Genomic DNA, 11,274 nt, shown 5'->3' with positions numbered 1-11,274 from the left:
CACAGACCCTGCACGACCTGCTCCCATCACCTCCTTCTCTCACCTCCCTCTCTCTCACTCTGCTCAGCCACTCAGGCTTCCTGGCCGCTTTTCCACCATCTCAAGCAGTCCTGCCCCAGGACCTTTGCACGGGCTGTCCCCATGGCTCACTTCCTCATCTTCAGGGCTCCTGTGTAAAAACAGGGCGCTAGTAACAGCACAGCCTACCATGGCCCCCTCCGCTCTTTACATTTTACTGTAAATCCCGTACGTCTTACTGTCTGCCTCTCTCACTGGTGTCAGCTTGAGGGCGGGGATCAGGCCTGCGATGTTGGGTTATTTCCCAGTACTTGTGAGATGAGTGACATGTTCATGAGTGCCAGAGGCCCAGACTCACCCCAGGGCCAGGAGACCCACGCCTTACATGCCCCATAGATGCCCACCACTCAGGCGTCACGGGAACTGCGCAGAGGCTGAGAAGGCAGCAGGAGAGGGCAGCCATTTTTTCCAAACAAGAGAGGGGTCAAAGACAGAGGGTGCTGCTTGACTGTTCCTGCAGAGGGACCCACTGCCACAGCCACCTCAGCCCCACCTGCCTGAGGGGCCAGAAAGCCTTCAGGAGGAATCTGTGCAGATACAAGCTGTGGACATCAGCCTGGGGAGGAGCCCTCCCCCTGGGGGCTGGGAGCCGAGGGGCCAGGCCGCTGGGGGACCGCCTTCCTGTCGCCCAGGCACCGCTCAGAAATGAAGACACACTGACGACAGGGACCTGTAATCGCAGTGCTCATGAGCCTTTAATTCATTATGAACCTAGAGGCAGGGAAATTAGGCAAAAATACAGCACATCCTTAATCTTGGATGGGAAAAAAATCATGGTGGGTGGGTTTCTGTTTTTGCACATACCGTCACATATCTTCATGGGAAATGTGCTTCCCCTTTGCTGTGAGGCCACCTGTCTGCTCAGGTCATCCCGAAACCCATGACAGGGGCACGACCCAGACACCCCGCCACGGCCAGACCCCTCAGACCCCCAGGACCCCGCGGGCCACAGAGTATCTGCCTGCTTCTTTTTATTCTCTTTACAATATAAATAGCATTTTCAAACTACATATGAATACAGAGATGGCGCCACCAGGCGGGCTGCTGCATGCAGAGGGAGACCCCCACACCCTGGTGACGCCCCTCAGTCCCTCCCGCCCCGCCCACTCGGGCACCTGCCCTCTGCCCCCCACCAAGGGAATGAAAGGTTCTCGGCTCATTTACATACTCTCCATTTTCCTTAAATAGTTCCTCTGGCCTGGTAATCATTAGAACACTTTTTTTTTTAATTAAAAAAATGTATACACGTAAGTGACGCTGTCAGTCCTGCAGGGAGAGGCAGGCAGGGATGGAGGGCGCGGGCTGAGCTCACGGGAAAGCGTGTTTCTCGCCTAAGTCCAGCGCACCACCGGAAGTGGCAGGTCCTTCAGGCTGAAAGCAGCGCGGTCCTCCCCCTCTCTCCTCACTCTCTCCCAGACACGCGGGTCACAGGACAGGACGCTGCCAGCCCCGCGGGTCCCAGGAAGCCCTCTCCATGCCCCTTCCCCATGTAGGGCCGCAGCCAAAGCAGGGGCCCGGGAGCCGGGGACACAGGCTGGACGGGGCCCCTGGAGGCCTGCTTCGGCTGTGTTCTCCCTCCCCGAAAGCCTGGCACCCATCTGCTCCGGCTGCAGGCCACCCACTTTGGGGCTCCCTCCCCGGAGCAGGCTGAGGGGTCCTGGGTGGCACCAGGGACAGTCAGTCTGCACAGAGCCCTCTCGCATATGCAGGCCTCGCTGTGGAATGGTTCTCCCGGGGGAAGAAGCAAAAGATGGAACAAACAGGAAGAGATTGTTTATTTGCAAAGGTGCTCAGACAGGAGGGAGGCGCCCAGACGCCATGGCCAGCACTTGGCCACCAAAAGGTCCTCAGCCTCCTCCTGCCTGGCAGAGAGGGCTGGCACTGCGGCCAGCTGCGCAGGCCTCCGCAAAGTCAGGGGGAGAGCAGAGTGGCAGGCGTCGCCTGTCGCTGGGTGTCCTCCCCTCCAGGCCTCACGCACTTCCCTGCCTGCTCACAGAGGAGTGAGATCTTCAAACAACAACAAACAAAAAATGAGATGCTTTTGTCTCCCTCAGCACGTCTCAGTTCTAATAAAAAGAATATTTTTTGTTTTGTTTTGTTTTTAAAGCAACAAATCTACAAAACAACTTTAGGGACTTTTTTCCTCTTCTTTGTTTTCCTTTTTTCTTGAGTTTTTTAAACAATAAGTATTTATAGAAAGAGCCTCACAAAGGAGATCTATGTACAGGAGTCACAATCTCAAAGGCTGCTCAGGAGGCAGGCAACGCAGTAGCACCTTTTCGAGAAGAAGAGCTTACGGTTTACGAATCTGAGTAGTAGGGGTGGCGCGAGCCCCCGCCGATGCCCCCAGAGCCGGCGCGACCCCACTCCCTGAGTCTGGGCCCAGCATCCGCTGCTCCTGTCCCCGCAGAGCACGGAGGTAGCCTCTGGGGGCGGGAGGCGAGGACAGGAATTCACAGCAAGCAGATGCGGGCCGCGCCGCCTGCTGTGCGGGGCCGGGGTGGCTGGGCGGCGGCGGCTGTCCTAGAAGGCGGCTCGGGGCCGGCCCTGGGCCTGCAGGAGGCTCTCCATGAAGGCCAGGTAGTCTGGGTTCCGCCCCGCGTCCTCGGCGGCTCGCGGAGCGCCCACTCGCGGGCGCTTGGCGGCCTTCACGTCCTCTCCAGAGAAGGCGCTTTCCTGCGGCGCCCCGGTGCTGACCGACTGTGGGACCAAAGCACAGGAGTTAGAGCAGAAGGGGGTGCATGGACTGAAGGTTTATGTCCCCCAAGTTCCTGTGCCGAAGCTCTACCCACCAGTGTGATGGTATTAGGGGCGGGGCATTTGGGAAGGCATTAGGCCATGATGGTGACCTTTGAGAAGGACCCCAGAGTGAGTGCTGTGCGGCTTGAGTGTTCCCCCCTCTGTCTTCGCCCCCTCCCCCACAACACACACACAAGGACCCCAGAAGGTGGCTGGCTGTGAACTTGGAAGTGGGTCTCACCAGACACCTGATCTTCCAGCACCCTGAACTTGGACTTCCCGCTTCCAGGACTTTGGGAAACAATGCCTGTGGTTTAGGCCGCCCAGTCCGTGGTCTGTTATAGCAGCCACGACAGGCTGAGTCAGGGCTCCACTAATTGTCCCTCACCTAACGACCTTCCGAGAGGGACAATTAGTCACCGGATGGCTTCTCCTTCTCAGTGGCCCTGCCTCTGTGTAACCCCCGATCCTGTGTGTGAGCCTCCCAGCAGGTGGGCACAGAGGGTCCAACACCTCCGTCACTGGCCCTAGAAGGGGGTGGCCGGGCCTGTTCTGTCCCACAGGAGGCCATGAGAAGTGATGGAAGTGCAGCTGCTCGCCTGTGTTCCATTCCCCAAGGGGACATGGTGTCTGAGGTCAGCTGGGCACTCCTTCCTCTCTCTTTCTCTCTCTCTCTCTCTCTCACACACACACACACACACACACACACACACACACACACGCCAGCTCTTACTTTGAGCTCTGAATGAGCCACAGCTGCCTGCGCCTCAAAACCTGGCCTTCGGATTAAACACAAAAGAAAGGGAACAGCGATGGGCGGGCGGAGGAAAGGCCCATGGCTTCCCACCTCCGGGACTCACTGTTCCCTCTGAAAAGGGATAAGCCTTAGAAAAGTGTCTCTTTTTGCACCGCCAACCTTGGAGCGCCGCGTGCAGACGTGTCACCGTGCGCCTGCCTGGTGCAGGTTCGCCTCCTCCCTGCGCTCTTACTGGGAACGGCCCTCCAACGGGCCCCCATCTGCCAGCTCACTCCCTGGGAGCTGCCCCCCAGGGGAGCAAAGGCCAAGGCGAGGAGGTCAAGGCCACATCCCATGATCCTGAGGGCTACTGAGGGCAGCCACTTACCAGCCGTGACCGGACCCTCTTGGGCAGCTCCTCATCCAGGGTGAAGATGTCGCCGCGCTTCACTGTCAGCTGGGACCCATCCTCAAACTCCACCTGTCCGGGGCACAGTTCTCAGGCTGGTGCCCAGCACAAGGACTCACTCCCAAGGTCCCGCCACCCAGGCCACTGCTGCTCAACTGCCAGGAAGGGAGCTGGTCCAGGGCATCCCCACTGGCCACTCATGTCCCCACTCATCACTAAGGGCAACGAGAGGGAAAGGGATGTGACTACAAGGGAAGGCGGCTGCCCGGCCAGCATGGCTCCGTGGCTGAGCATCGACCTATGAACCAGGAGGTCATGGTCCCATTCCAGTCCGGGCACAGGCCCGGGTGCGGGCTCCATCCCCAGTGTGGGACGTGCAGAAGGCAGCCAGCCAATCAATGACTCCCTCTCTTCTCTCTCTCTTCTCCCTCTCCCTTCTTCTCTGAAATCAATGTATATATACATAATTTTTTTTTTCAAAGTGATGAAAGGTCCAGATTGTTTTGTTTTCTCTGCTAAGAGAAAGCAAAACAGCAAAGAATTCGCAGTCATCATCTGTGGTGCTGGGTCATGGGTGGTTTTCTTCTAGGGTCCCACGCCTGTAAACACTTTCTCTTCCACAATCATAGGAAGGAACAACCGTCCGTCTTCATTAAAAAAAGAAAATCAGGGACACTGAGCTATATGCTTAAAAATGGTTAAATAGTGCATTTTATGTTATCTATGTCTTCCCCCACAAAAAAATCGAGAAAACATCTGTAAGGGGAAATATTAATCAATTTGAGGCCCCTTCCAGCTTAAAACTATCACAAGCCCTAACTTTCTGGGTTAAGTGGGCAAAGACACTCAGTCCTCAACAGCACACTCAGGGGCCCACCCGATCCTGCGGGTCCCCCACCTCCTACGCCTGGAAGACAGGACCCTGCTCACCTGGTAGATGTGACTGGTCACAGAGGAGATGAACTTGGCCTTATAGATGTTGCCGTCAGTCCACCGGAGTTCAACAAACTCCCCCTCGGGTGGGGGTCCCAGCCGGACACAGTCTCGACTCTGTTAGAAACAGGAATATGTGTGGCGGGGGGTGTCAATCAGGGGAAGAGGAGACATATGTAAAACTTTAGGGGGCGGAGGCCAGAATGTGGCAGGAGGTGAGATGGTGGGCTCTGTGGAAGCCAGTGGCACTCTGAGCTTACAGGATCGGGTGCTGGGCAGGGGTGGGGGGGGGTGATGCAGTGCCACCCTGGGGGCCGCCCTTGCTGTGGGCTCATCTGGACTGACAGTGCTTTCTGCTCTTTCCCCGCTAGGCCTGTGGCCTAGACCTGTCCAGTGGGTCTTAGGGGCCTGGACACAGGTGACTCTTTGCGGGATGTGGGCACTCCTGACTGCTTCGCCTGCCCACCCTGTGCCCGCCCACCGCTCACAGCGATGCTCTCCGGGTACAGGTTGTCACTGTAGGACCCGTCCTCAAAGTTCACTTCGTAGAAGGTCTGCGTGGTGGCGCCGATCACGCGGCACCGGTAGTAAAGCCCGTTGCGGTTCTTGGTGATGACCACCTGGCCCAAGGACACGGCTCTCAGGAGCGGGACCTGGCGGAGGGAGAAGCCGCGTCAGCGCTCGGCGGGCGGGCGGGCGGGCGGGCAGTGGGCGGGGCGGAGGGCTGGCACTCACGGTGTGGCCCCCCGACTTGTGCTTGAAGCAGGTGATGGAGACGACGTAGGGCCAGTCATCTGGCTCCATGAGGACCCCTGCGGCGTGGGCGCAGGTCACGTGGAAGGACGTGGAGCAGTGCTCGCACGAGCACTGGATACAGGCCCCAGACACCTTCTTCATCCGCTTCCGGCAGTACACGCATTTCTGAGGAGACAAGGAGAGAAAATGGGGCTCTGGCCGGCACCAGACTGGAGCCCCCCACTGAGCTTCCAGGACTGTTTCCCAGGAGTGACCCCCAAGGCCCAGGGCCGGGAGACAGAAGCCCCGGCAGGCCGGCCTTGGCTGGGGTCATCTGGGAAAAGCCCAGGGAGTCCGGTGAGCAAGGGGCGGAGGGCCTCGCCACGGGGGAGAGCCCCTCAAACCACTGGCCTGTGGCTCCCTCCCACCCCAGGAGCACTCCCAGGCCCTGACACACGGCCCTCCAGAGGAGCCGGCAGCAGGCACCAACAGCCACGTGGCAGAATACAATTCAGCCAAAACAAGCAGGACGCACTGACACTCATTACGTGGTGGGCCTTGAACACAGGACGCTCAGTGAGAGAAGCCAGACCCCAAAGGCCACACAGTGGGATTCCATTCATGGGAAATGTCTGGGCGGCACATCCAGAGACAGGAGGTGGATCACCAGGAGCAGGGGGGCTGAGGGCTCTTTTGGGGAAGACAGAATGCTCTGGAATTAAAGGTGATAGTTGTACAACTCTGTGAAGGTATTAAAAGCTACTGCCCAATGGCTAACTTTACAATAGTGAATTCTATCCTAACTGTGAATAAAAAGCACTGCCGAGTAGCTTCCTTCCTAAGGAGGAGGGTCTGCGGGAGGGCGTTCCTGTGGTGGGAACGCCCCTGCCTGGAGTGACTGCTCCTATGGCATCAGCATCCCGGCACCCCCACACGGTGGCTCAGCATCGCCAGGCCCGCTGCTGCCGTCACTTTGAGCATTTAATAAGCAGCCTTTATCACGCCGTAAGCCATGTTCAAAAGCCAGATAAGCACGGCGGCCAAGGGCGCCGCAGGAGCTGCCACACCGATCAATAGCAATGAGATCTCATTATTAAACCGTCAATATCGAATTCTCCCGCCGGCCTGGGGGACGCACTGACATGCAACATGCCCCACGTGGCACTAACCTCTAGCCCGGGCCCCCCGCAGAGCAGAGGTGAGCACAGCACCTGAGGTCCCCGAGGAGCCAGCAGGGCTCCCGATCTTGCGCTTCTCACTGCCCCACCTGAGGCCCGGGAGAAACCATCGGCCTGGCCTAACTCAAAACACTACCATCCCCCGGCCCCAGTGGGTGGCAGCTCATTATTCTGAGTTTCTGCATCAGAGAGAATGTGGGCCAGGCCATCTGTCAGGAGCTGAGCGTGGCATGGGCCCAGTGTCTGGGTTTTTCCAGCATCCATCCCCGCCTGCTGAGGGGATGAGCGCACGGCACAGGCCACTGGGCAGACAGGGCCAGCCCCTACTCACCAGAACCACACACCCCCTCCCCCCAGGCACCAGGGACGATGGCCAGGGAAGACTGGGAGATGATGGACGGAGACCTGGAGTGACTGTTCCCGAACATGTGGCCTGTGGCCTGGGAAGATGGGCGGGCAGCTGGGCAAGCAGGAGTTAACCACTGGCTTCCTTGCGTGGCTCCATTAAGCAGTACAAGCCAGCCTCGTGTAAAAGGATTTTTAATTCATCGTTACAAGTGCTGGTAATGAAGAGGCTGCAAGCTGGAAATGTCAGATGCTCCATAAAGCGTCTGGGGGAGGATGGATTACGGGCCGTGCACTGCACCATCACTCCACCTGAATGATGAAGCTTTTATGCCCATAATCACCTGCAGGCCACCAGCCCCTCCCGATTGCCCGCCTGCATCCAGCACTCCATGACTGAGGTCCCTGTCCCCCACTGGCTCCGGCTGGTGCCCACTCAGCTCTGCCTGCTGGCCCAGCACCTGTGGGCTTGAGGTGGGTGTCTCTGTTCCTTCCCACAAGACTCCCCACCAGGCCCACTGCCCACAGCCCAAGTCCTCTGCCTTCTGCCCTCTGCAGGCACATCAAAACCCAGGACTGCCCAGGGAATAAAATGGGAAGAAAAAAGCTGGGAAACAAAACAGGAAGAAAAGACAACCATGGATGCTTCGGATGCCCCAGCCCAAGTTCCAGCTTCCAAGTGCCACACGACAGTCCCCATCAGAGCTGCCACCCCCCATCCCTGAGTGGGACACACCCCAGCATGGCTGCCACACACTCACAGCAACGATAAGCCTGAGAGCAGGCACAGCGCTCAGACCGCATAAGCAGGGCTTTGCTGGGAGGCCCCCAGTGTGCACCATGAGGATGCTAGAGAGGGGAAGGCTGAGCACAGAGAGGCCAAGGAGTATGTTTGGAGTCACACAGCTGGCTGGTGGCCGAGCCAGGAAAGGAAGCCCGTGCATGCTAACAGTCACCCTCTGCCCACACTGCCTGCTGCCCCAGAGGTTCACCGAGGATGGCCACATGCTCCTTAGATGGGAAGCTTGACGTAAACCACCAGGGGTCAGTTATGAACTCTAACAACTCAACAGCAAACACACAACCCAATTTAAAAATGAGTGAAGGACCTAATAGACATTTTTCTAAAGAAGATGTACAGGTGGCCAATAGGTACAAAAAGGTGCTAGCACAATGATCATCAGAGTAATCAAAACTACCATGAGCTATCATCACAGGCATCAAGAAGACAAGAGGTAAGTGTGGTGAGGATGTGGAGAAAAGGGAACCTCATGCATTGTTGGTGAGATGTAAACTGGTGCAGCCACTATGGAAAACAGTATGGAGATTCCTCCACAAATTAAAAACAGCGGACATATGATCCAGCCATTTTTATTCTGCGTATATATACAGAGGAAATGAAAACAGGATGCTGAAGAGATAAGTATAGAGGGTGGGGCAAAAGTAGGTTTACACTTGTGAATATGCAGAACACAGTTTACTCTTGTAGTATCATTTATTTTATCATTTGCCATGAGTAATTGTAAGCCTACTTCTGCCCCACCCTGTATACACCTCTGTGTTCTCTGTAGCATTATTCACAATAGCCAAGACATGGAAACAACCCAAGTGCCCACGATAGACGAATACATAGAGAAATGTGGTCCATTCGCACACTGGAGTATTATTCAGCCATGATAAAAATCCTGCCATTTGAGACAACATGAAGGGACCGTGAGGGCACTATGTCAGTGAGGGAAACCAGACGCAGTGGCCAAACGCTGCAGGATCCCGCTGAAAGGAGGCGCGCACAACCGTCAGACTCAGAGAAGCAGCTGGAGGGGTGGGTGTCCGGGGAGGGGGTGTTGCCAGCCAACAGGTTTGAGTTGCAGTTCCACACGCTGCATATATCCCAGAGCTCTGCCACGCAACATCGTGCCAATAGCTAACGATACTGGACTGTGCACCTAAAATTTTATTCAGAAGATCTCACGCTAAGTGTTTTTACCACAATTTTTTTAGAAAAGTGGGGCTAGTTAGGTAGCAAGGAAAGCACAGGGCAGAGGGTGAGGCTTCCGCTTATGCAAAAGGCGGGAAGTGCACGAGCCTCTGGAGAGTGTGGAGGACCTCTCTGCGCAGAGGTGGGGGCAGGAGCCTGTGCCGCCCCGAGGGGGCCTCTCTCTGCGCACCTCTGTGCCTCTGGCTTCTGGACCTGTGCCTTTGGGACCAGGCAGGAAGTAATAGGTTTGGCCAGACTGACATTGATGGCATCTGACTTCTTGATGCTTCCTCCCCCCGGACAGGACAAGATCCAGGGGTCCTACCAGCTTCCACCGCTGCTCAGGGATGGCGCTGATGTCCACGGGGTGGCGCTCCATCACGTTCAGAAACCGAACTTCAGGGACTGCAATGGCGCAGATCACATGGACCCACCTGGGGGAGAGGGGGAGTCAGGGGTCATGGGTGCCCTCTATCTCCTCCCTGCCCCTTGCCCTCTCACTCTATTGGCACAGCCCCTGTCCATAGCGCTATTGCTGGCCAGTCAGGGCTTATAGGACTTATAAAAGATAATCTAATCTGAGTGATTATTTGCTCCTCCTGGTCCCCCGGCCCCAACTCGAGGCCCTGAGGAGGAACCAACACCTCTAGGACACACCCAGGAGAAGCAGCACCCCTTCTACCCACCTCTTGTCTGTTGTCATCTGCAAAGCTCCTCCCCGGAGATTGCACAGGCAGCATTCCTGCAGGAACAGACAAGCCCATGGCGAGGGGGGGTCAAGGGAGGGCTGCCCCCATGCTGCTCTGGGGCATGGTCTTTACATTTCAAGCTAGCAGTCACCAAAGGGAGGGGCCGGGGGTGCGTCGGGCTCCACCCCCTCACTGCCAAGGTGAAGAAACCAAGGCCCTTGGAGGTGAGGTCGCCAGCCCAGGGTCACTCTGCGGGATCGGGCAAGCCCAGGGCCCAGGCCTGGCTCCCCCATGGGGCTGGACAGCTCTCAGAGTACCACCCCAACTGCAGGGGTGAGTTACCGCAGTCCAGGCGTGGGCCGTGCACCGGGAACACGTCCAGCCTTCGTTGACCAGCTCCGGGCGGATGCCGTAGCAACCTGGAAGGCAGCGGAGGACGGCTGAGCCAGGTGCACCTGTCACTGCAGCTGCACACGAAGCTCGGGGCCTTCTGGAAGCCAGCCTCGGCTCCGCGGGAACTGCTCTCTCCTCCCTACCTCAGTCCCAGTCACGCACACAGCAGGAGAAGGGTCTGGAAACAGATGCTGGGAAGGAGATCAGGGCCCTGTCACTGCCCCCCCACCTCAAGCTCTGCTGAGCTATGACCCTGTAAAGTTACCAGGAAATTGTATAACATGCAAAGTCAGCCTTGTGGACACTGGGGTTCGGATGGGCTGGGCTGGGTGCGCCAGCCCAGTGTTCAGGCGAATAGTTATTTCTGATACACGAGTCAGAGGTTCTGAGTCACAAAGGCGGTTTGCTTTGGAACGTGGTCATGGTTCAAAACGGAGAGAGCACAGAGGAGGAGGCACATGGACGGTGCTGCTCCCCAAAACAAGGGGCTCCGCTCACCCTTGGATCACTGCCCAGCAGCACTGCAGGCACAGCCAGGTGCAAAGGGGTCCCCAAAGGAGACCCCAAAGGACAGCAAGTGCCCAAGAGCCTACACTGGACCCCTCTGTGCTCTCTGCTGAGGCTTTCAGCCAAGGTCAGGCCTGGGGGGCCTGGCTCCTGCAGAAAGAAGGCTCACTTGCCTCCAGGGCCAAGTCTCAAGGAACTCACCTGTGCTAAGCCTTCTGCCTCCTGAGGTTAGTGAGGTACCTCTCTCCCTGAGAAGCCAACCACAGGCCCCTCTAGAGTGGTCCCCGGGAGACCGCCTGGAGGGCATCTCACTGAATCAACGGGCTCTCAGACGGGAGACAGAATGACCCCGAGTAGCCTCTGCTGGAACAGAGGAGGGACAGACTAGGGACAAAGGGCTGCTTTCCTCTGTGGGGCGGGAAATTACATGGTCCCAGAAGCGCTCTTTCTTCCTGAGATCTCAAGCTCATTCCCTGCCCTGATGCCTACGAAGGGGGCAGAGGTCCATTCTGCTGTCTCCGTGGGCTATGCTTCAGGGTCTGGGAGAGGCTGGT

The 11,274-nt window shown here is 57.4% G+C and overlaps 1 protein-coding gene across 4 annotated transcripts in view; it reads right to left on the bottom strand.

Moving 5' to 3' along the window:
• Positions 1–749: 749 nt before the first annotated feature.
• The window catches only part of KDM4B (lysine demethylase 4B), a 137,126-nt gene continuing 126,601 nt past the window's right edge, over positions 750–11,274 (bottom strand). For 2 of the 4 annotated variants that reach the window (XM_045589112.1, XM_045589113.1), the window contains 8 exons: positions 10,163–10,239; positions 9,818–9,873; positions 9,457–9,565; positions 5,631–5,816; positions 5,384–5,548; positions 4,893–5,012; positions 3,942–4,034; positions 750–2,778 (listed from right to left, as the gene is read on the bottom strand). In XM_045589112.1, coding sequence (XP_045445068.1) covers positions 2,602–2,778; positions 3,942–4,034; positions 4,893–5,012; positions 5,384–5,548; positions 5,631–5,816; positions 9,457–9,565; positions 9,818–9,873; positions 10,163–10,239 — 983 coding nt within the window. In that variant the 3' untranslated portion in view covers positions 750–2,601. Of the gene's footprint in view, positions 2,779–3,941; positions 4,035–4,892; positions 5,051–5,383; positions 5,549–5,630; positions 5,817–9,456; positions 9,566–9,817; positions 9,874–10,162; positions 10,240–11,274 lie in introns of all 4 variants that reach the window. The other 2 variants (XR_006743041.1, XM_045589114.1) reach the window with 2 other exon arrangements.

This window comes from Pipistrellus kuhlii, unplaced genomic scaffold, assembly GCF_014108245.1.
Source record: "Pipistrellus kuhlii isolate mPipKuh1 unplaced genomic scaffold, mPipKuh1.p scaffold_m20_p_30, whole genome shotgun sequence".
Taxonomy (NCBI): domain Eukaryota; kingdom Metazoa; phylum Chordata; class Mammalia; order Chiroptera; family Vespertilionidae; genus Pipistrellus; species Pipistrellus kuhlii.
The sequence above is the reverse complement of the archived record's forward strand: the minus strand, read 5'-3'. Positions and strand labels throughout refer to the sequence as shown.